Source organism: Cynara cardunculus, assembly GCF_001531365.2.
Source record: "Cynara cardunculus var. scolymus isolate 2C chromosome LG 6, CcrdV1, whole genome shotgun sequence".
Taxonomy (NCBI): domain Eukaryota; kingdom Viridiplantae; phylum Streptophyta; class Magnoliopsida; order Asterales; family Asteraceae; genus Cynara; species Cynara cardunculus.
Window position 1 is genome coordinate 2983861 of NC_037533.1, and position 26527 is coordinate 3010387.

The following is a 26527-nucleotide window of genomic DNA, read 5'->3' on the forward strand; positions in this document are numbered from 1 at the left end:
TTACCATAATGTTTTGTTGTGTGTCCTATATTTAAATTACTTTCTTGAAGGGTGTTACGGTGTTACCATAATGTTTTGTTGTGTGTCCTATATTTCTTAAAACCAAGCTTATGACAGAAATTTGTGATGGTTAAGAAGGTCTAAGTCTCGGGATCTGTTTGAAATGTCGTCAGTTCGAATCCTGATTTTATCAAATTTCCTGTTTTTCAGCTCTTAATTTTATGGGTGTCTATCGTTTCTGTTTTTTTATAAAGATTGGAGGAAAGTGGCTGTGGTAGGAGTCAAACCTATGACCCTTCCTTGCAAATGCAAGCAACTAAACAACATATCTATCATGATTTTATGATAACTTCCTATAGCTTTCACCCTTCTTGTCAAATGGTGCCACCACATGAAATTTTTTGGTCCGCCTCTCGGGTGGATACCATTAGACTAGCAGTTTTTTTATGCAACCATGGGTGTGAATGAATATGCAATTCTGAATGTAGGAGCTTCTAGAAAGTAATTTTACTTATTCGGTTGTTGTACAAATGCATGGATCCAACTTTTTTGCACCATTATTAGGATGTGGAAGGGATGATGTCAATTTCTGTTGAAGCTGCTGCAGCACATGATTCTTTAAGTGATGATAAGGAGCTCATCAACACGTATGAGGTAAGGGTGCAATGTTGCACAAAATGTTAGAAACTGATCTTATGTTCCAAACATGCTGTCTTGACACTTCGGCTGTTCTTCCATGAACTTGCAATTCTTCCAGAGATTAACTGCCCTTGATGGAAAGAGGAGGTTTGCATTAGCTGCTGCAGCATCTCATAAAGAGGAGGTTGGTAGACTAAGGTCAGGATCAGATTCTCTGATTGATTATGCTGCTCATAATTGATATTGCATATATCCTTTATGTGAATGCAGATCACACTATATGAGATATAACTCTCCATGCGACCCTCATGAAGGCCCATAACATCTTGAAACTGACAATCCTATGTGCAATAATAGGAATGCAGTACATTTTATGAATCCAAAATGGTAGTATGCTTAAGCAACCTGATCACAAATCTTGTGAATCAACAACATATTTTAACCCAGTAATAAAATGATTAGAACATATTTCAATCAAATAGTAAATTGATTGCAATTACCAATGCGGAATATAGATCATAGCCCTTAAAATCTTCCAACTTTTTTCTTTCCAGGGTTTATTTCAGGTAGGAGAAAAAATGGTGTATGTCTATTGAAGAAGTAAAATTCAAACTAACCTCTGGTATCTTACCTGCCCAACAGACAGGTGGCTTTAAATGTTTCTCTATCCATCACTTGGGATATAATACAATAACACATCCAGTCTCTTCGATCAAATTAATGCAGAATTTCAACCTATACTCCTACGATCAATGAACTTTGGCACTCACAAACCCTAGGTCGTTCTTGATGAGATATAATAAGATTCTAATTGAGTAGAACTTCAGGTTCCTATCCTTCTGCTTGTCCTTGGGGAAGGACACACAATTTATGCATTTTTTGAAATTTCAGTTGGGTGCTGATGTTATGAGTATGTGCTTATACCCTTTTGGATTTGCATAAATTGTTAACTTTTGATGATTGTTTGGAACAGTCTGAACAGAGAGGCAGCTTAAAATAGTTTTTGGGTTTGACATTTTTCACATTTGAAATGTCACAGAGAATATTTTGAAGAAGTAGATCGGACTTGGGAGACATTTGAGCAGACCCTATGGTCACATATTTCTAATTTTTTTGAACTTGCTAAAGAAAGGTATGCTCATTTACTGTGGTGTTCCTTATTATACAGGTATCTTTTGTTTCTACGATGCTGTCCAATTTCATGCTACTATTAAGGTGCTACGTATGTTTTCTTAGGTGTCTTGTGGGTGGGTAGCCTACTGCTTTCCTTTTCTGAATGGATATATGTGCAACTGTTCTATTATGCTCTCATTATGAATTCTTTTTTGTTTATGTTGTCTATACAGAGGTTAGTGTTAACTGTTAAGTCAGGAAAAGGGTGGATGATAATTATGTTTGCAGATGTTATGTTTAAAAGCATGAAAAAATTGAGTTACAGATTTTGATATGCAAATTATACACCTTGTAAGCACTGATGCATTCTTGGCGTTTATTAGGACACGTTTACTTACCTTGATATTATGATGAGTGTGTAGGACACAAGCCTAACAGACCTTTGGGACAACTAGAATGCCTTCTTCGTACCTAGGCATCTAGGACCGGTTGACCTCATTAACAACTCTGCCCGACATGGAGGGATGCACTATCATTTCTTGGATCATCTATCCCATACGTCATACATACACATGCACACGTACTGACATACATATAAAAAAGGGTTTCGAGGGCATTACATAAAAAAGGGTTTCGAGGGCATTACCTAGGGCGAAGGATGCATGCATGCTGGAATCCTTAAGCCCTGTATATATAAACATAGGATGTACAGTGTTCAGGTATATACCTAGATCTATGTATAGATTTTATAACAAGAAGTATTCCGAACTTTTGCCCTATCAGTCTCTTTTACAATGTTCCAGAAAGTGTTAAGCGAAGTTAAGTGGTAGAATAATGTTCTAGCTCCTAATTTCCTAAGTGAGGTTAAGTGGTTCGGTTTAATATATAAGACAAGTCAAATTTAGATTATGTAAATACACTAGGGGTCGGGAAGCAAGACTAAGGGGGCGGATCTAGATGGGAGGAATGGAGCTGGAGATATAGAGGGTAGGGGATAGGGTTTGTGAGTCGATGATGCAAACTATTCATCTTTATTCAACGATCAAATTTTACAAATTGATTTCCAGCTTTTCTAGAGAGCCGGATCTCTCCAGAGAGGTTTTTCCTCCAATTTCACAATACAAAACTGATGCCTAATCACTTCTATCCCCTTCTATTTATACTTGTAATCACTTGACTAATTGACCAGCCCCCAAAATTGACTAATTGACCAGCCCCCTATTATCCGTACTATCTATATGTGTAACAATACCCGCCCCCCAAACATCCACCTTGTCCTCAAGGTGGAAAGAAAAAAAATCTTGAGTTTTACACTTCTTGGCTTTGTATTTGTTCTAGAAATTCGTACTTCGGTGTATTCTTGAAATCTTTCGGGCTTGAGAGATAGTTAAAGTCAGTTTTTGGGCTTAAGAGAAGGATATAAATGTAGGCTTCACCGTAGCCTTTGAAGTCCAATAGAATGAATAATCCCCTGGTTTTTCTTTGAACGTACATACAGTTGTTCCAAAAAACATACGCAGATGAAGAACCATGGAAGACTGGTGACAGAGGTGGCTGGGACGATGGTGGTAACAGCAAAAACAACACCGGCGACGGTGGTAATGGCGGTGGCGGTGGTAAGCCATGGTTGTTACCCAACTAAAATCTTCCCATGATGCAATTACTTGTACTCTCTACCGAAATCTTGTTCTTCTTTTCTTTGTCAATTGTCAATACAACCTGGAATAGCCTCTTGCGTGTTCTTCGTTTCTTCTCTGCCGGAGCCTTCTTTGTTGTCGATTTACTCCTCACCGTTGGTTTTGTCTTTGCCTTCCTGTTGTTCTCATAGCAGAATCTTGGGATCTTGAAAATGAAGTGCTGGGATGGGTTTAGGGTTTCAAATTTTGACGGGCTTGATGGAATAGGCTTGGATTCTTTATTTTCCTTCCTCGTGTTTCTCTTCTTGCTCTTCTTCTTCATGGGCCAATTGAGTGGTGTCGTTTGCTTGGATTTTGGATTCCAAATCAAACCTCGATTCGAAATTAAATCTGATTTTGGCTTCAGATTCGATCTTTCTCCTTCCTTGTCTCTCTCATCTTGTTTCTTTTTCTCTTTTCTGCCAAGACCGTAAGTTTGCGATCTTGATCAATTGATTGTTCTTGGACATGATTCAAGTCTTCTTGAATCGATTCCTTTATGATTTTCCAATCTTCTTGAACCACATCCATGAAAGATTTCATCGAAGTAATATCCTCCATCATCTTTTGCGTCATGACAAGCATGCTCCTGGTTAATTCCAGAATTGACTGCATTGATACCATTTGATGCAAACTATTCATCTTTATTCAATGATTAAATGCTACAAATTGATTTCCAGCTTTTCGAGAGAGCCGGATCTCTCCAGAAGAGGTTTTTCTTCCAATTTCACAATACAAAACTGATGCCTAATCACTTCTGTCCCCTTCTATTTATACTTGTAATCACTTGACTAATTGACCAGCCCCCTATTATCCCTACTATCTATATGTGTAACAGTCGACAGTTATGTTTTTCATGTACTTGCTTCCATCTATATTGTTGTTGCTTACTATGAGAAATTTAGCATATTTGTATATTTCTTTCTATTTTAGTGATATTGCTTACTCATCTGGCTTTTCAAGTTTTAGTATTTCTCTCTGTCTCCCTTTCACATCTTCACTAGCTAGGGTCTTCACGGAAACAAATGCTCTATTCTTTAGGATAGAGGTCATCTCTCTTACATCTTATCTGCTAACGCCGCTTCTGGGTGGATATTCTGGTATCGTTTGGTTTGATTTATTTTAATATACTAAACACATGGGAATTAGAATTTTGATACAATTGCTTTTTAGATGACTAGTTTCATTGTATCTTTAATATAGTTACTCATCAATGACTAAATATTCCCTCTAATTTGAGAAAAGTTGACCGAAGTCGTTTACGTTTACTCCCAGCTTAATTATTTGAAACACTTAATGCAACACTACTCAAAGCTTTGAGGGGCACCTAACTCATCGGCAGCAGATTAAGCGGCCCTAAATAATTGAAGCGGTTTGAAGACGCTTAATGCCTTGGCAGCTCCTTAAGCCACCCTAAGCAGGGACTTTTACATCACTGCTCAGCTTCCTCAAATGCTATTCACTCCAAAATTCCTTGGGCCATGTATATGAATGTATGCATGTTTTTGAGTTCTATATTCTACCGTTTGTACCTGATTACTTTAGTTAATACTTGAATCCTCTAGCCTTCTTTCTTCACCTAACCTGATTACTTCGGATGAAGGCTTTGCTGGGTTAACAATATGATAAAAATGTATTATGATATATCTAGATCATGCTTTTGATGAGTACTTTTCAAATGCCGACATGTGTTTTTCAAATACTTATGGACCAACCAAACTGTATTATATCATCTACTACACATGCTTCTTCCTCCATAATCTCTGAATTCACAGTTTTGAATGCATTTGTTCTTAACATGCCTTGCTTCGTAATCTGGAATGATATACTTTTGATTTATGAGTGCCATCATGTGTCTTAATTGCAGCCCACAAACACTTGTACGTGCTTTGAGGTATGTTTATCAGTCAACACTGTTAAGATTATTTTTGGTAGGGTTCATGATTCTTTCAATTACTTTTTTTTTTCATTCAACTGGAAACGTTTTTATCCGAAACTTTAACACCTTTTACTCCTTACTACACTTTCAGGGTTGTTGAAATGCAAGAGATCTTCGATGAGCAAGTTGCCGAAGAAGCAGCTGAGGCTGAAGGAGGTGGTGCAATGGCATCGGTAGCAAATCCTCGTAGAGCTGGCAAGTACGTATTATGATTAACTTTACACGCTACTTAACCTAATCTTACTTCAATCAGGATTATCTTCAGTTTATGTTTTTCGAATCACTCTCCTGTTATTAATGTTATCCTCTTCAGGTCTACAGCTCAATGCATTAACGTTTTTCATGAGTGGTTGTTTTCTCCTGACATGCAGAAAATCTACTACTGCAGTAGCATCTTCCAAGAACCTTGCAGTGCAAAAATCAAAACAGGGGAAATGCTACAAGGATAAATGTTACGAGCATATCACGAAAGCTGTTGAAACAAGATTCAGCAAACTTTTGTCAGAAGTACTTCTTCAACCTATCATGCAATCCAGTAGATGCAAAACACTTCTCGTAGTTTTAGCTGTAGAATCAATGTGTATGCATGCATATTTTATTCATTTCACTATGCTGATCTTTGCAAATCGACCATGGTTTAAATGTCAAAAAGTTATTTATTAATCATTTGAGAGGATGACAGAGGTACTACTGCCTTTACTAGTCATATGAGCAGATGACAAACAAGGGCATTAGTATTACTACTGACTTTATTGTTGTCTTCCTTGCAATTATTCTTCTCCGTGATACCATCTGATTTTAACAGTATTTTTGTGACAGCTTGTCTTTGAAAACCTGAAAGGTGCTATAGAGGAGGCAAAAAAGGTATGCACATTCATTTTAATTTAGTTAAAGATGAGGATAAAAAGTTGACAGGGTTGGTCCATCCCTAAGCAAGCTGTTTCCTCTGTTTATTTCTTTCTCTTGCCAACTCTACGGCATTTATATGTTGATTACTTTCAGATTGGGGAAGAGCTTGGAGATATATATGATTATGTGGCTCCTTGTTTTCCTCCAAGGTTTCTTTTTTAATTTTTTTCCTTGTGCTTTTTGATTTATTGTCTTTCAGTTTATTTAAAGTTCCATTAATGATTTTGTTAGTATCTCGTCTTTATTCCGTTTTATTTTCTCTTTTCATATATTCTCCTTGTATGTGTGTATCAGTAGAATATTCATTTCAATAGCTGGCAGTAAGAAGTAAATTACGATGTCAGGATGGGCTGATGGCTGACTATCTTCTTGAATAGTTTTCCTGGAATGTTCCAAAAAGAAAATCAAGAGCTCACATTGACTGGAAGGTTTGGCACCTTGATGTCGGCTTTTCGCCACCTGGGGCTGGGAGATGTGTGTGTATAAGAAACAGTATATTGCCCTTCCCTTTTGGGCCGGTTGTGGGCGAGGGGGGATTATTGCAATTCAGGACTGTTATTCTTGCATTTTTGAGTAAGTTGCCCTTAAGAACATACATAGTTTCCTTAAGAAGTTTTCATGGCCATCCTTCGATGTTTGAACTAGTCCTAAATATGATGATGAGGTCTGGGGTATGTTTTTTCACATTTCTCTTGTACTAAGGCCCAAGTTAGAGTAACTCATTACATGCTGGTTCCTTTCCTTGGAAGCAGGTTAAACAACACTTCATAATTCTTCTATTTTATGCGTTATGGTAATCAAGTTTCAGAAATAAAATTAGACTGATCATTGTGGGCACGCCTCTATCATTTTAGATTGTTAGGGCATAGTTTATCCACTAAGCACATTTCTAATTGCAAATGTGTTACCTAAAGAGGACTATGTAATTCAAGAACTTTCCCAGATGACTTGATTCTGGATAGATGTTTTCATCGAGGATCGTTCTATATGGAGTTTGAAGAACTATCAGTAGGACATGTTATAATGCCATTGGGGTAACAAAAGGAACCGACTTTTTACCTCCTCTTTTAGGCATAAGGCGATTTTCTTTGTTGTTTTGCGGCTGCAATCACATGATGCATGCTGGGTGCTATGATGGAGATACACTGTAAGTGGTTGGCCTATGGACGTTTCATAGAAACCTAATTACCGCATACATGGAGAAGGCAAATCTAGAAAAATCTGAACTGTTTCCTTGTGGGATGCCCTAGTATTTGTGAACTTGAATATGTTTATAACGGGAATATGTATTTCACAAATAATCTTTGCTTAAGCTGTTTTAACGATTTTCTAATTTGTATTATTCTTGTAGGTATGAAATATTCCAGCTCATGGTGAATCTGTACACGGAGAGGTTTATTCAGTGGCTAAGGCTGCTGAGTGACCGTGCTAATGATATTACAAACATTGAAATCTTAAAGGTATTGTATGTGTAACTATTTTTGTGAAAGTCATCGATGACTATTGCCAAAAGTTTATCTGGATATAGTATTAGTTGACCAATAACTAGGAACCCTTTCTCAAGATGAAGTTTTGGGTAACCTTAAAAAGATCTGTAACCTGGGATAATTCCATCCTATTTCCCTTTTCTTGCGACGGTAATTCATCTGCTAATAACTTTGGGTTTGCAAATCTTACAAAATCCTTTTTATTACTGAAATCAGGTAACTGGCTGGGTGGTTGAGTACCAAGATAACCTGATTGCACTTGGTGTTGACGAGGCATTAGCTCAAGTTTGTTCAGAGAGCGGTGCAATGGATCCCCTGATGGATTCATATGTTGAGAGAATGCAAGCAACAACAAAGGTAATCTTGCAATGGTGTCATTATCTATTGTTTTTGTTATTTTACTACATTATAATAATGCTGATGTTCCTGCTACTTTTTTCTTGGCCATCTGCTTTCATCATCTCAGAAATGGTATATGAATATCCTTGAGGCTGATAAAGTACAGCCGCCAAAATCAACAGACGAAGGAAAGCTTTATACACCAGCTGCTGTTGACTTATTCAGAATCCTTGGGGAACAAGTGCAAATTGTTCGAGAAAATAGCACTGATGTTATGTTATACAGAATTTCTTTGTCCATCATTCAGGTATATACCTCCACTATCTTTGCTAAGAACATGCAAGAGAGCAGCAATTCTTTGTTTATTAGGAGGTGCCAGCTAATCTAGCTTTCTTTAATTGTTTTAGAATCGTTGTTAGCATATTATCATCATAGTATCTGGCGCAAAGGTGAACCATATTGGTAGCCAATGGCAAGAATGCCATGTGATCCGTATGGTGAGAAGTCATTCACTATGTGTTATATAATACTAACATTTGAAAATCCAATAATGTTTGATGTTAGAATAAAATTGAAGTCACAAAAATAGAACACTTACCTCAAAATCAGAAATTTAAAAATAACGTGTTGTACAAATGCAAACAGAAATCAGAACTCCATTTCATGTCAAGTAGTTTATAGATAAAAAGAACAAAGAGGACTTGCTAAAAAAAGTAAATACCAGATGTCAAATAAAATAAATTTGATACTGATATTTCGGAAGACAAATAAAAATAAACTTTCAGAACCAAATTAGCTTAAAATTACAGGATTCAAATAAACAAATAGTGAAAATGCAAAAGTTAGAAGTAAACATGAGTTGAGTACATTGGGGTAATGTGTTGATGCCACGTCTGCTGGGAGGGCAGCATGTGCTATGTGCTGCTCTGTGAAATCAACCTTCAAGAAGTATATAGAGCTAATGTAGAAAATATATTTAATTGATTGATACCCTCTAGAATAGGGAACCAGATCTGTATATTTGGTATAGTTCCTGTATTTAGGGTAATTATAGGCTGTCCTAGAATCCTTGTAATTAGTCTAGCATACTTGGTATTTATTACCAAATTTTCTTATCTGTACAGGGCCTATATAAAGGCATCCTTTTCCTTGAACAATATTCATCCAAAGCCTTATTATCTCTACAGCTTATATGTAAAAGAATAAGTAAATTCTAGTATGATACAAGCCCTCAATCTAACAAATAGAAACAATATCAAGAAATAAGAGAAAACTGACAGCTGCTTGTGAAGAACTGGGGCAGACCAGGAAAAAACTTTCGATTTTCTATGATAGTTAGCATCAATGGGATTTTTTCGTTAGTAGGTTTTTTTTATTAAAATTTTCTTTGATTTCTTCACTCATGAAAGTGAACCACCAAACTCACGGGGACGGCATTCCATTTTGCCACCATCATGCCTCATATGTCGCATGAACAATAATTATCATCTAGAAATTATGAGTAATTACCTGTGTTAATACATTTTTAGGGGTGTATGGCACTTGTCAATTCTTCAAGGCAAGTATAGGTTTCTGTGTGCCCAGGCTTTCCAGGGTGCAGCTAGAGCACCTTGGATTTCTTAGACCTAATCCTTATATAAGATAACTTCTAGCAAGCCTTTCATCACTACCATTTTCTTTCTTCAGCCACAACTGTATAGACTTTTCTAAAATGTTATGGAATCTTTTTGATCCTTGATATTTTTATAGGATTTCATTATGTAAATATTTGAATGATATGTGAAGGGTCATGTAACCTTAGCCCTTGATGCAAATCAATTCAATCGTCCTTTAGGTGGTTGGGACAACTATAAGTAGGGGTGTTCTCATTTGACCAAAGCCACATAAGTAATTGTATACTTTCAAGCATTTACTATAATCATTCTCCGCCCTTCTTGTGTTCTTTGCTTCTTTATCTATCGTTCCTTGTATTATTTGATAGGCCTACTTAGTGCAAGGAAGACGGGTTGTAACAAAGCCTACATAGTGTGATTTGCATAAAATACGAAGTCTGTGGGACTAGCTGGCTCTATGAGTGCATAGGTTCTTAGCATTCTACACTTTATGTTATTTTAAGCTTCTTTTGGAAAGTTGAAACTAAACAATATTTGCTCAAGGCATTGCTTGCTCTCATGTTACTAAGACGAGCTTACTTACTCTCATCAAAAACTTAAACCGACTCAATGGTACAGTTGCTAAACTTGCACATGTGTAACCTAAAACAATGGTATATGTTGTCGTAGAATGGAACTTCATAGAATGTAACACATTCTGTCCTGTATGGTAGAACCATGTAGTCAAGCTAGCTATTAGGTAATAGGCATAACTTCACCTGAAGGTATCAGTAGCTCCACAAATGTATCGGTTGTGTCTTCCTTCACTGCTGTTTTGGAAAAGTGACTTTTTGATAAGATGATTAAGATTATATCATATAATAGAATGAATCTGAATGCAACTTGTTTGAAAATTTATTGTAGGTAATGATTGATTTTCAAGCAGCTGAAAGAAAGAGACTTGAAGAACCTGCTTCCGAAATTGGTTTAGAACCAATATGTGCGATGGTTTGTAATTTTTATGTTTGTATTATAGCTGTTTAAACTTCCCAGAAAATTGAACAGAATCTCTAAAGCAACTCTATTTTTTTTTTTCATGCTGACAGATCAACAACAATTTGCGCTGCTATGATCTTGCTATGGAGCTAGCTTCTAGCACTATTGAAGCCCTTACAGAGAATTATGCTGAGCAGGTCATTCTTCATCCCATCTCCTTTACATGAAAAAGCAAATGATCCTCTTTTCTGATATAGCTTCATTGGTTCAAGTGATCCAAAATCTTGTCTACATTGCTGCTTAGGTAGTTCCAATTTCATAGGGAAAATTATATTGCATCTTTGTGTGACTACTTTATATATAAACGTACCAATACACACCTTGTTTGTTTTTGATTTTTGGATCAAAACTCTGGTGTATCATCTCTAGCTTCTGTTTATTGCTTGGTCCTCCACGTGGAATTTATGTGAATACTACTTGGAGAAACCCAGAGTCTCCTTGAACTATGTTGTTGGAGACAATTTGCATGGTTACTGTTGGTTTTGGTGGTTTTTGGAGGAAGATTGTGTTTTGAGATTAATTTAATTCAGCCATGTATCGGAGATTTAGATCACATGCTGGTTTAATCTGCCGCCTATACATCTACTTGATCATATTCAAAACATTGATCATTTGCAACAGGTTAATTTTGAAGACACCTGCAAAGGCTTTCTGGAGGTTGCAAAGGTATGTTATGCTATACTTGTGACGCCTTAAATTTGCAACAGCAACATAGAGCATGCTACTTTCTGCTGTTCTGTTTTCTGGTTTGCATCGTTGGCTAGCACAGGCTTGTGAAGCTAGTAAACACAAATCTTTAGGTAGTTCTTACTGCTTGGCGATGGACATTATCGCTTGCTAGTAAAAATGACAGAAGTCCATGTTCAAATACCTTAAAGGATATAAGGGGTTTTGTAGCGTCCATAAACTTTAAGGCTTTCAATTTGAAACATTGAATTTGCTATGGAAAAGGCAAATGAATTAGCTTCTATAGTTACCGAGGTTCTCTTTTTACCGAAAAAGGCAACTTGAATGAGCTTCTCTATTTGCTGTTAGTTTTTGATCTACCAAAGAATAATTGTGCTTATGATATTCTAAGTGGTACCACAATTAGGATTCATCTAATAGCATAGTACTTGGGATACTATGTAGAGCAGTCAAGATAATATAAAAATTATACCCTTCCTAGTTCCTTACAGTCTCCTTCAAGTTCAGGTGAACATGTCCAGCTTGCAACAAATGCAATCTCGTTATCCACAAATGACCTTGTGAGAAGGTCGCTGCCCTGTAAGGCAGAAGAGACAAAACCCTGTAGAACCATCTCATGTCATAGTGATTGCCATCCTCTAGAAAATGCGGAGAATGGATAGAAACTGAATAATATATATAATCTAATCAAAGTCAGTATTAGCTAGAATAGATAGAGGCTATCACCTTCTTACAGGTTCAAAAGTTGTGTGATTTAACTATATAAACAACACACACATGCATATACTCACAAAGAAATGAAAATACAGAAAAAGAAAGTGTTCTGCTCGATCAAACACTAGCCTAGCAGTTGGTCTATATCGAGGCCATACAAGAGCCCTATCACAATTTAATGTCATGTGGGTGTCAAATTCTTAGAATTGATCTTATGCTCTAAAGGAATATTATCAGATCATTATTCATGGGATGCAGAGCCCTAACCTTGTTGAGAAATATTTTGAGGTATCTCAAGCCTCTGACCTTGGTCATAGTTGTACCTTGGTCTCATGCCTGAGACAATCATCTATTTTGGTGATGATCTAGCATATTAAACCCATGATTTTATTTACTATTATGTTATCTCTTGTGCAAAACCCTTCTATATTGACCTTACCTAATGAATTTAGGAAGCTGTACATCAAACCGTCAATGTCATATTTGACGATCCAGGAGTGCAGGAACTACTGGTCAAGCTGTATCATAAAGGTAAACATTTTCTTTTTATTTAATTTAAGTTACTTTCCTTTTTCTCTTGTATATTATTGCTGTATCTGTTTTAGTCTTTGGGTATTTATTAAAAGATCTGCGTGCTAATAGGTCTACGAATAGTAACTTGTGGTAGAATCAAAATCTTTTTTATAAACTATGGATATGTATTTTGTATGATAAGTGGAAGACAAGATGTGGTTTAATGGTCTCTTTTCAAGTGACATTTTGAGCCTCAGCCGGTTAAGCTGCTGCCTTTAATCTATTATCTCCCCATGTATTGCATGCTTTCTTTTCTATGGAGGACTCAAACAAACATCAGCTTCACATATACCTTCAAATTGAAGTTTGATCATACTTCATATGTATACAACTCAATTTTCACTATGTAAGGTTGTGCTAATTTTTGTACTTTGTTATTCCTTTGCATATTGAATTGTAGCTCTGGTTAGTGAGGCTAATTGAGCAACTACACTACAAGTTATCGGTGCAGGGATATTGGGAGCCATCAATTATAAGATTATGAATTGGTGTGCATTTGTCTATATGCTAGAGATTGATGTGTATGTGTATAATACAAGTACAAAACCAAACTGATAAAAGAAGAGATTATGTTTATAGTTCATTCTTACAGAAAAAGAACAATTTTATGTACCACTTTCTATTCCAAAAGGCATGGGCACAAGATTTGGACAATATATTTACTGATGACTTAGTGGCCGTTTACCAAACGCTTACCCGGGTAAGCGTTTACCAAGTCACATTACCTTACCGGATGAATATGGTAAGGACCAAGAATCTTACCCGGTAAGAGCGAGGCATAGTCATGAACCCGAGTTCGAGCCCTGGGAGGGGAGTGTTGGCGACATTTAAGTGGGGCCATGTTTAACCTCCAAATTTGCCGGGGATTAGTCGGGTTTTGGCCCGGACACCCTTACAAAAAAAAGAGCGAGGCAAGGACCAAGAGTCTTACCCGGTAAGTGAGGGCGACAACTCTTACCACGGTTAGCGGTTACCGGGTAAATTGTTGCATATAATAGCATTTTTGTTTGACTAAAATCTTACCAGATAAGTAAGTGATAGTGTTGAATTTTTCCGGTAAGCGCTTACCGGTTAAGCGTTTGGTAAACAGCCCCAAGTTCTTAGCATTTGAATGGTGGTAGTATTATAATATAGAAGACATAGAACAGTGAGCATCAATGTATTCCACTGGCTTAATATATGCTATGCAACAGAGTATCTATATAGTATATACGGAGATAAACCACATGATTGAGCTTAAGCCTTATCTTTCTTTTAGTTATAATTATTGCCCTCATAAAAGACTAGAACGTTGAGGAAAAACAATTTGTTATTCTGTCTAGGCTCGCCTTCTTTCTCTCTCTATCCACGTGGCTATTAATCTTTGAATGGTCCTCCACACATTTAAAAGAAGGATCAAAATTACCCTTTCTATATCTCCCATATTTGTGCTAAAGGATTAGGGGATACAATCAAAACCACATCTTGTCTGCACCCGATATGGGGATTTGACAAGGGATGAAGCATCACTGCATCCTAACCTGAGCAAATATTAAAAGACCTGATAATGATATTACTTCTTCTGATTCAGGTGAACAGTATTCCCTGCATGAATTTTTAACGCGATGGTGATATTTTACATCAAACAAAAAATGTGAAATAACTGTAGGGGTTTTGAGAAGATAAGATGTGGATTGTTGTTTCTTTAATATTGCCTTGAACTATCGTTTACTTGTTCTATCCTATATGCAGAATGGAGTGAAGGACAGGTTACTGAATACCTAGTCGCAACATTTGGTGATTACTTTACAGATGTGAAGATGTAAGTTTTCGAGTCTAACGTTAGTAAATCATCCTTTCACCTAATTCAATAGCCTTGTTGTTTTCCCAGTATGGAGGCTGATGCTTTTTTAATTGAAGACAAATGGTTTTTTTGAATCGAAAAAATTCAGGTATATCGAAGAAAGATCATTTAGGCGATTTGTTGAGTCTTGTCTGGAACAAACAGTCATTGTTTATGTCGACCATCTTCTGTCTCAGGTTTCATGGGATGATCTTTCATGTTTTTGACTTTGTAGCTTACTTATTTTATGATGTAAAATGATGGTCAGAATGGCTCTGTGTTGTAGAAAAATTACATCAAGGAGGAAACTATTGAACGAATGAGGCTTGATGAAGAGGTTCTTATGGATTTCTTCAGGGAATACATAAGTGTTAATGTAAGCTACTTGTTTGTTAACAACTTAATGAGCTTATTTGGTCAGCTATACATGATTGTTTGGTAATGGCATAATGATATAGTAACTGGCTTATTTGGTAAACTTTTAGGGGAGAGCTTGTGCAGAAAAACCAAGTTTTTTTCCAAACCTGCCCCTTTCAATTAAAGAACACGCTCTTTCCATCTACAAAAAAACCCTCCCAAACAAAAACCCTCCCAATCCATACAAATTTATCCACACAGTCAGCTTTATCTATATAGGCTTAATGAAAAACCAACCAAAATTACCCTAATAATAAAGAAGATTCTGAATTAGGTAACAGATATTCTGTTCTAAGAACAGGTATATTCTGTTGTACAATTCTATCTAATCTTCATGTTTTCAAACTTGCTTTTCTATTTTATTTTTATTTCTATTTCCTTTGTATGAACTTGCTTTTCTTGCTTCTAGATTTTAAATTTGATGTCCATGTTACCTGCAGAAAGTCGAAAACAGACTCAGGATACTTATTGACTTGAGAGAGCTTGCCTCAGCTGAGAGCCCAGATACTTTCACTCTTGTTTACACAAATATCCTTGAACATCAACCTGATTGCCCGGTAAGTATCAATTACCAACATTTACTTTGCTAATATGTCTGTCTGTGGATTCAATTAATCCATTGTGTTGTGGTGCAGCCTGATGTTGTTGAGAAAATTGTTGGACTGCGAGAAGGAATACCACGGAAAGATGCCAAGGAGGTACGTTTATTACTGAATTTTTCACCCTTTATTTCTATTCAAAGTTGATGTTTTTTAGTGTGATTATTAAAGAGGGCAAAGGACCGTGTGAGAAGGAGAGTTAGGTGAGAAGCGTAAGAATGGGATCTGGACCCTTGATCACTTCTAATCTCTTGCCAATCCATAAATTGCACTTCTCACAGAAATTGATCCGGTGCATCTCATCCTAATGTGCATCCAAGGGCGGAGATCCCTTACGCTTCTCATCTTAGCTCTCCTTCTCACAGAACCCAACCCATTAAAGAGATCATCACATTGCAGTGTCCCTTATATTATAAATAATTGTGTGACCCTCTCTTTGGTTCAATTTAATGTCCAATGCAAAAACTGTTGTAAATAAATACTCCCCTCCTCCGTCCCAAAATAAATGTACACAATGAAAAAGACACAGTTTTAGAAATATGTAACTATTACACTTTTCAATTAACAAAAAGACAATTTTACCATTAATTAGAGAGAGAAATTTACTATTAACAGTGGACACTTATTTTAGAACAAACAAAAATAGTAATGTAGACATTTATTTTAGAACAAACTAAAATAGTGATGTAGACACTTATTTTTGGACGGAGGGCATACCAAAAAACAATAATCCTACCTTTGGTAGAGGCAAAGTCAGCATACAACTTACCCTACATTTGTGTGAGATATACTGGTTTTTCTTGGTTTAGTTCCAATCAACAACAATATAACTTGTGGGTCAAAAAAAAAACAACAATATAATTTAAACTTGAAGGGGGGAGCAAATCGAGAAGTCCTTTGAAAGATAGGGCTTCCCAGAGAATTTTGTGTCTTTCTATTTGGAAAGTCAAGTAAACACCCCTTAGCCTCTCCTTTCAGTTGAGTGGCAAGGAAGGTACAAAGGCATTTAGATGTTTGAATAACAATCAACTAGGGTCAAATGGTTAATATCTGAATTCTGAACTGTTATTTTGATCCGAAACCAGGTCGTTCAAGAATGTAAGGAAATTTACGAGAACTCCTTGATTGATGGAAATCCCCCGAGGGCAGGTTTCGTGTTCTCCAAATTGAAGTCGTTGACGACATCAAAAATCACCAATATTTTTCGAAAACTTCATTAAGTCAGTAGTAGTCAGCTTGGTGTATGTATTTATACTATTATTGTGATTTTGGACAGATTTTCTTTCCCTTCAAAACTTTTACAGCTGTCTGCTATGTTATTATTTCAAGATTAGATTTCATATGGACATAGAATCCAGAATTTTGGTAAGTAAATATTTGTGATTATGACTTATGATTTGATTCTTTATTCTATTTTACGTCTGTGTGTGTAGAATGGCATTTTTTTTTACTTTATTCTCTTTCATGTTCACCAGTTGGGAAGCCTAAAAGAGACGTTTTGTTAGTTGGTGGTCTAAATATAACATGTGAATCTTATGCACATGACATCATTGTTCCAAAGAATCTGTAAGTACATTGTTGGGGTGGTGCCTGATTGGTTTGAGCTTGGCTCTAAAGGTCAAAAGTACCAGGAGGTTTCAGGTTCAAATCCAAGGAGGAATAAATTCCTTTTGTGGCCATGGAGGTTCAAATGTGGTGACTCCGGGTTATCTGCAAAACAGGTGGTCGTTCTGGGATTAGTCGGCTCGCATAACTAGTTGGATATCCAGGTTAATAAAAAAAAAGTACACCATGGGCTAGACGCCAAAGGATGTGTTTTATATTGGGTTCCGGCTTCCCTGTTCTTGGGCTAACTGATGTGGTAACAAAAACTCTTGAAGAAATTCTTTGAACCTTTTTGGTTCCAAAAGTCGATGCGCTTAACCACAAGGGTGGTACCTGGTTGGTTTGAGTTTGAGCTCCAAGGGTCAAGAGTACCTGGAGGTCTCATGTTCAAATCCAATAAGTAATAAAAATCCCCTTGTGGCCACGGAGGTTCAAATAGTGACTCCGGGCAAACCCGCAAAGCAGGTGGTCGTCCTGCGATTAATCGGTCGTATAGCGGGTTGGATATTCTGGTTAATAAAAAAAAAGTCGATGCCCTTCTTTCTCTATATAAACTCCCGTTCCTAATGTAGTTGATGGTATTCTTTACCAAGTATCCATGACAATGTAGATGTATAAGAATATATCAATTATGGCCAAAGAATATATGTTGAACTTAAATCAATTAAATCAAAGCTCGCGAAAAATAATTTATGTCAAACATTATATAAGATGTCTTCATCTTTTGAATATGTGAGGATTTTCTATGTTTTGGATGTAAGGTTAGTAGTTGTTTTGATATATGAGGATGAAAGAGGTATGTTTTGGAGTTTCTGAAAATTAACTTTCACAAAAGAGATTGAGAATAACCACCATGCTTCTAACGTAAGTACCTCTCTATTTTGTTTTTGACTTGATTTCTTCTGATATTAAGGCCAAGTTCCTTATAATGATGTTTTTGACTTTTAATTGTTAGGTTAAGAATAACGATAAGCACACTATAAACATGCAATTAAAGATGCAAAAATAAATAAGAAGACAAGGATTTACGTGGTTCATACGATCAGGGTGATCGTGCTAGTCCATGGTGAACTAGAGAAATTTTTATCAGGCTTTTGTCATCACACATGCTTTCTGCCTAGGGTTACAAGGTTATAAAGGGATCTACTTATAGATAATAGTTGACCTAATTCTGCTTGTGGACCAGACCCCAAAAGCGCATGTCGCCTCTATGGCTAAGACTGCCTAGCGACAATGAGGTCATAGAGTAGATCAGATTCCACAACTCAACAATCTTCCATTTGGAGGCTGATCAACCAATCTGTTTTCATCTGAAACATGTACTTTGTAGACCTCATTTCTCTGTAGTCTGCCCTTTCCCATCAAGCTTCTGGAAGGACAATTGAAGCCAAAGCTTCAACTTCTCTATTGTCACAACCTTGGTTAACAACTTAACGTATCTGCTGGATTCTTTGTACCAACGATCTTTTTCAAGCTTAGGGTACCATCCCTTATTAACTCTAATAAAATGGTACCTCCTTTTGATGTGTTTCAATCCTTTTGTGAAACATTGATTCCTTGTGAGGTCAATTGCACTATGGTTATCACAATACAAAACACAGTCTTCTTGTTCTATGCCTAACTCGGATAAGAAGTCCTTCAACCAGGTAAGCTCCTTGCCAGCCTCTACAAGGGCCATATACTCAGATTTTATGGTTGAAAGAGCAACATTATTCTGTAATTTGGACATCCAGCTAATGGTTGTATCCCTAACTTAGTGATGGTTGTATCCTTAACTTAGTGATTGATGATGATTCTTTGAATGTAGTGAAAAATACTTGGTTATGTTTTATTCAGTTTCAACGATCATCACTGAGTCTGTTTAGTGATCGCTGAACATGTATTGTAAACTTTTCTAACGAACAAGTATTCTTCAAGAAGATCCTCACACCAAAGAAACCTTCAACAATGTCGAAGATAAAGCTGAAAACAGACACAAGCAGTTCATGATCTGAAGCAGTTTCAATGATAACAAACATGTCTACAATCAAGTGTGAAGTCTATTCAAGATTCAACGAACACTAAAGAAACTCTAGAGTTATGTCAATGTCACCGATCAAATGAATCTTGCTCTACAAGATTAGTTTTTGTTTTATCATCCTGCATACAAAGGACAACCCCATACCTCTCAAAGTAAAACACATATACAGAGTTACTCTATTGCCTCCAAGCATACTTACCTACTTTATGAAAGACCATTGTTTATATACAGTAAAAAAAACCTATACATTTGAAGAAAAGGGACAAACTCACCTCTAGAAGTTTGTCACGTGTTTTGTACTCTTTGACTTGCATTAAATGCAATGGGTATAAATAGCTAAAGAGACTCTCTTCTCCATACCGTGAAGCTAAGCTTACATACAACAAAGAATAGCACATACATGCAAAACTAAGCTTACTCTCAAGCAAAGTTATAACATCTTCTCAAGCAAAAACTTTATCTCTTGCTTTTCTGTATCTTTTGTGCTTTCTAGATCATTTAGATAAGTTATGTATCTTATCTTCTTCCGCAAACAATCTGTAAATTCTGCATTGATCTTCTAATATCAATAAAGGATTTTAAAAAGTGAAAATTGTGTGTTTGTATTCATCTCCCCCCCCCCCCTAACAAAATGTTATCTATACACTCTTGTAGATCCATCTAGGACCGACAAGTGGTATCAGAACAATGTTTATTATCTTCTTTCTTTAAGATAGTTTACTAACCATTTTTCTTCAAATGGCTTTATAAAACACAAACACAAACTTTCATGACAATGTCTCTCTTACCAAACCTCCCCGATTCATCAAAGACAACTTCAGTCTTTGGAAGAATCAGATGTCCATTTTCCTGGAAGGTGTGGATCCTGAGATTCCATAATATATTGAGAATGAACCTTATATTCCATTCTCAATATCTACAACAATTCCTACAACTGCTACGACTGCCGCTATTCCTAAGAGGCAGATTTCATAGCTCCCTCATCAATGGAGTGATGAGGACAAGAAGAAGATGACTTTAGATACTAGAGCATATCTATAATATCCTTGTCTCTTCTTGACGAGGTTTATCACTCGGTAATGAAGCTAAGAACCTCAAAAGCCATGTGGGACACGCTATGTGTTCAATATAAAGGTACATCTGATGTACAAGAGTCTAGGAAAATAAATATGTGAGACAAATATGAAAGTTTTCTCTATGGAAAATTTGAATCTTTATCTAAAGTACACCAGCACTTTAATTGTTTTCTTATTGACCTTAGGACAGTTGGAAGAGAATATTTCATCTCTGAAACACTAACAAGATTTCTAGAATGTTTGCCAGAATCATGGGATAGCTATACCATGTGTCTCAAGATGTCTAAAAACATGTCCACCCTCTCTCTTAGTACTCTCTATGGGATCTTGCTCAATCATGAGCAATCCCATCAACTGGAAAAAAAAATCTCCTCAAAGATTCAAAAATTATGAAAAGCTCTCATGTAGTTTTGATCTCTGAAGCTCTTTCAGCGACCACTCCTTCTCCTTCTATCACTGAGTTGGATCCATCTAACTCTAAGGATTTAACAGAAGTTGACTTTTCAGAGTTTGATGAGTTTATGACCCTTCTCACTAATTCTTTTAGAAGGTTTGCCAGAAAAAGTAACTTCCACAAATCTTCTTCTCTAACCATCGCTGATAAGCCTAAATCAACCTCGATTGATAAAGCTTTAGCGATCTGCTTTAATTGTCAATGCAAAGGACACTAGTGAATGCAGGTCAAAGAGAGCTTCAAAGCCATCTTCCACCACCTCATCCTCTTTCAAGTCTAAATATGACAAATATTATTGAAGCTGAAGGAGAAGTATAAGAAGATGAAGAACCACCAACGTTAGGGTAAGGGATTCATCGCTGAAAAACATGACTTGGTTGATTCATCTGACGAATCATTCTCAGATGAGAAAGACACTGTTAGATGGTGTGTATTTAAAAACATTCAAATCAGAATATAGCGGAAGCAAAACAAAACACACAATCTTCCAAAGATCAGGTTACAATTAGAATATAAGTAATATGAAATAATACAAGAGAGGGTTAGAAAGACCTTTTCATGATTAGGAAGAATCCAATAGCAGGAAACTCTCTATCAGGAGTACACCCCAAAGATCCAATCACGTAGGCAGCAAAACCACTCCTTTTCATTTGCGATCACCAAGAAAAACACATAATTGAATTTGATTTGTTCGTTGGATCGGATTGGATCCATCCAATATTTTGATCCAGTTTCCAACTAATTAATCTACCATCATTCAAATACAGGTCCGTTACTGACATTTTTTAGGCACTGGGCAAAATATAAAAAAGGTCCTTGATATGTACGGAAAGATTTTCAATATAAACCACAAGGGTGGTGCATGATTGGTTTGATATTGACTCCAAAAGTGAAAAGTACCAGGAGGTCTCAGGTTCAAATCCAAGAAAGAATAAAAATCCCCTTGTGGCCACGGAGGTTCAAATGCGGTGACTCCAGGCTATCTGCAAAGCAGGTGGTCCGCCCTGTGATTAGTCGGCTCGCATAGCGGGTTGGATATCCAGGTTAATAAAAAAAAAAGATCTTAAATATAGTGTTTTATCATCAAATAACATTGAATTTAAGAAAAATATTAATATTTCATATAGAACTGTTTTTTCGAGTATTCCTAGACATAAAATCACTTAATATTTGTTTTTAAATAAATATTATTTACCATATCATTTTTACATATCATTGTCAACCCGTTCCACCATAGAAAAATATCATATAATATATACCTTTAATGTATAAATTGACGTTGTTTGTGGTTACATTGTGACCCTTCAAAGTAACCCTTTATGTAAATCAATATAATCAGTTGGATTTCCATTTCACCTCATGTTAATATTTTTAACCACCGTTTCAAACTTTTAGTGTTAAAACAAACTTTTTCGGAACCATCAATTCTAGAACTAGAAACCCATATTGGTTATAACTTGTGATCTTATTCTTGTTATAGATAGAAGAGTGTTTAAGATTCATACACTCAGTATCAGGTGACAAGGAGTCAATTTATATGAAAAAACAAGGGTAGTTTTGACATCTTAAATATAAATATAAGTTGGCCCGTCTCATATGGTTGTTAATTTTTTTAAAAGAATTCTAGGAGTTTTCTTAGTTAATAACATAAAAACTGAAATCTATTAAACAAAAATAAACATGGGGATGGGATGAACAAAAGAATGAGTGGAGATAACTGATAAATAATATATCAAGGCTGTCTAGGTAAGTAGTTTTAGACTTTGAAACTAGATTTAAAAAAACTTAGAGAAACAATAAGTAATATTATAAAATGAATCGCCAGTTAGTTTTTTTACATATTTTTTTCTCCATTGCAATTAATTAGTACATGTATATGGCCTTAATATAACACTAAATTCATTTTGAGTCCTACTAGATACTAAAAGAATTTGTCTCTTTTATTTACTAAATTTTTCAAACTATTGTTATATGTAGTAAAAGCTTTTGGGCCTGTACTTTTTGTGGGTGTTGGGCGTGCACATGACCCGCCCTCTCCAGGGATGACTACGTTCATATATTTTTCAGCTTTCTTTAAAAATATTGCATATAAATATCATCAAAAATTGTATCATAAAATATAGTTAATTATATATTTTTATTAATTGGATGGTTGTTAGATGATAATTGGATGGTAATTGGATTGGATTGTAACGCCCCAACCCACACATTGCATGTAACACATATATTTCATACCAAAGAAATACATATTCATATACATCTGGGTCTCATAGTACAAGAAACTATCATGACCAAATACAAGGTCCAAAAATTCAAAATACAATCTTGTACTAAACAACAAAACTAATCATCANTATCCATGACATAGTCTGTAAAACATCCGTTCTGGTAGACGATTCCACTTCCCACCAGAATAAAGCATTTGACTTCAATACTGAAACAGCAAATCATACTTTATCTGTTTCTGGGCACCGAATGGTGTTGAACACATATTCCATCTCCTTGATCCAGCACATTGCCTTCACCGGATCTCTTTCTCCAGAGAAGGTTGGTAGTTTACACGCTAAGAATGTCTTAATATCTCCTTCTTTATTATGAGTAATTAAAGTAGATGGATAAACCTCTACTCTTTATGTTTCTACTCTAGCAGGTATCCCCATAATAGATATCAGAGTTTCTCGTAATTTCCCCATTTCCTCTGCTAACACATCTCTGATTATATATTCTGGGTGTGGTACCGTTCCTCCCTGAACATTCCCAGAGTGGGATTCTTCCTGCTCAGAATGTATTTCAGTCTGTCCTCTTCCCTGAGACTGACTTCTTCCACTACCTCGTCCTCTTGGTCTTCCCCGACCTCTATTTCCAGCCGTACTAATTGGAAGATTAATCAAAGATTCCTCCCTTTCTTCAGATTCTGGACGAGCTATTCTTTCAGATCTTCTAGTTTGGTTAGACATCTGTAGAATTTAATATTAATATTCACGTATTCACATTCCCAAATATAATGAAGTATTCAAGTTCAGATATGTACCTGTAAATTTATAATTACATTGGCCAGGTGTAATTAAAATTTACCTTACACACTGTTCTTTCAACTTATCATATTTATTTCCAATGGTGCTAACTATGTCTGGGACCCTTAACATGCAATAAAACAGTTTAAGTCTAGGTATCATGCTGTTAAAATACCTAAATCCCTTAAACTCAGGCTCTGATACCATTATGTAACGCCCCAACCCACACATTGCATGTAACACATATATTTCATACCAAAGAAATACATATTCATATACATCTGGGTCCCATAGTACAAGAAACTATCATGACCAAACAACAAAACTAATCATCAGAAGCAATTCCTCATCCGAAATGCATATAAGAAMARCATTAAATMTTTTCCTTTCCTTTACCTTCTACACCTCCTGCAATACACATTTTAAAATCACAAAAACGAGGGTTAGACTGAAAAGTCTAGTGAGTTACCCTAATCATGTAATTGCAGGGTGAAGGATCACCAAAACCTTTATAAAATAACTATTCATATATATAACAAATATATGAATACGCAAGAAGGTAAAATCAAATCATTTTCCACTTTCAAGCTAACCACGTAGCTATACAAATTCCATACCTTTGAACCAATCGGGTTCCATTTAATACCATTTTAAACCTTTTCTTTATCAAACGAGGTTTAAACAAAGATTCAGGTCAAACCTGACGTTCCCTTCTCAATAACATCCAGACTATGATTTCYAATAAGAACCTTGATCTTAAATCTTTAAATCACAAAGAAATAAAGATTCCAGACCACGGTAATCTTAAGAGATATGATAGAAAGTGTTATATAATACCACACACAGACAATGCCACCCTTATATCAAATGTACATCTCTCCTTGATATGCCACCCTTATATCAAATGGACACCTCTCCTTGATATGCCACCCTTATATCAAATGGACACCTCTCCTTGATATGCCACCCTTATATCAAATGGACACATCTCCTTGATATGCCACCCTTATCACTTCATCAAAACATTTGTAAAATAATTCCGAATAGACCGCAGTCATTGGAATTGTTATCAGTCTGAAAACATTTAGATCAAAACTTCATTTTTATGATAAAATAATAATTTCTTTTAARAACACAAAATATCATCTCARACCCGGTCAACAATCATCCGGTTTAAATACTTGGAATAAAAATCCACTTTGTCCGGATATCAAGTCCGGATARCATACCACCTCTTCTTTGAACGGTTTACACTTAGAATAAATTCATATTGGACRGATATCAAATCCGGGCAATAAACCGCTCAAGACTTGTCCGGTTTTAAAAATAAACCGCTCACCACTTGATCGTATTCCTACTTCTCAGTCTAAAATCAGAAGTAATACTACCAATCATAAGCCGCTCAACACTCAACCGGTTTACCAAACTCCGGACAACAAACCGYTCATGGCTTGTCCGGTTTAAACTAGTCCGGTCAATAAGCCGCTYAAGGCTTATCCGGTTTAAAAACAATCCGGACAATAAACCGCTCAAGGTTTATCCGGTTTACACTAATTCGGTCACTCTTTATCCGGATAAACACTTAGACAATATAATCAARGTTTCTTTCTAAAGGATAACAATACGAAGCATGCAAATAAAACCAGTAAAATCTTTATACAAAAAGGTTTAGAAACCACTCACCTTATAAAGCTTTTGAAACCAAAACGCTAGAAATCAACCCTTTTGAAACTTGACACTTGCAAAACAGCTTGAAATCACCCATTTTAGCAAACCGGACAACACTTCACTTTAAACCTCTCAATTTCTCAAAATAGCAGGGAGAGCCAAATGAAGAGACTCCACCCCTTTTTATACCTTCCCAAATATGGAAGGTCGGCTTAAACCGCCTTCCTTCCCCCCTTTCCACCTCATGCTACCCACATGCACACTCATGCACGCATACATTCATACTTTACACATGCATGCATATTCCATGCATAACTTGCATGCACACATATATATTTCCATACTCTATGCATATATATATATATATATATATATATATATCTTATCCAAATAAAAGCATAAATTCGCATACCAGCATGTATCAAACATATCAGTTTATCATGCTATCACACAATCATTTAATCAAATAATCATGTATTAAATACATTGGGTAATAACCAGGATCCGGTTATTACAGGATCCAGTTTGGTTTATTGGATCCTGAACTACCATCCAAGAATTGACTGATCCAATTAGGATTTTGAAATTTTCAATTCAATCTGATCCAATTATGATCGGTATATTGTGACTGAATCGATCCGTTTCAATTGGATTGGATAACTTTATATACAACCCTATACGGTATTATTGTTGACTAGTCATAGGTTATTTTGAGAAGTGGTAAATATTGAGAAGTTAAAAAATGATCCTACCCTTCATACGGTCCATATCGGAATTGATTGGTCAAGTAATAGTGGCTTTGACTGGTCCAAATTTTTGGCTATACGAAAAATAGATGGTGTAGTTTCGTAACTTTTACAAATATGTAGCAAACAAACATATGTGAATCTGTATGATTCACATATGAACTATATATTCATATGTGAACCCGTGTAATTCACATAAGAACTATTTCAACTTATTCACATATGAAACCGTATGATTCACATATGAGCTAATTAACCGATTCACATATGAACCCTTGTGATTCACATATGAATTAATTAACTGATTCACATAAGAACTATTTAACTGATTCACATATGGGTTCATAAGTGATTCGGTTAAATAGTTCACATGACTAATTAA

General features: G+C 35.9%; 1 protein-coding gene across 2 annotated transcripts; it reads left to right on the top strand.

Annotated features, from left to right (window-relative positions):
- Nucleotides 1-27: 27 nt before the first annotated feature.
- LOC112514280 (exocyst complex component SEC6) lies at nt 28-16955 on the top strand. 2 transcript variants are annotated; one of them, XM_025120633.1, is made up of 21 exons: nt 28-654; nt 758-837; nt 1679-1771; nt 5296-5322; nt 5459-5566; nt 5739-5874; nt 6187-6231; nt 6370-6425; nt 7628-7736; nt 7980-8120; nt 8230-8409; nt 10619-10702; nt 10801-10887; nt 11372-11416; nt 12604-12682; nt 14456-14525; nt 14656-14743; nt 14833-14922; nt 15404-15520; nt 15599-15661; nt 16648-16955. In XM_025120633.1, exons 1-21 carry the CDS (start codon nt 577-579, stop codon nt 16780-16782), a joined length of 1911 nt encoding a protein of 636 aa, XP_024976401.1. In that variant the 5' UTR covers nt 28-576; the 3' UTR covers nt 16783-16955. The 2 variants fall into 2 exon arrangements, with proteins under 2 accessions (XP_024976401.1, XP_024976402.1); XM_025120634.1 differs by lacking the exons at nt 28-654; nt 758-837; nt 1679-1771 and having other exon boundaries at nt 5243-5359.
- Nucleotides 16956-26527: the final 9572 nt, after the last annotated feature.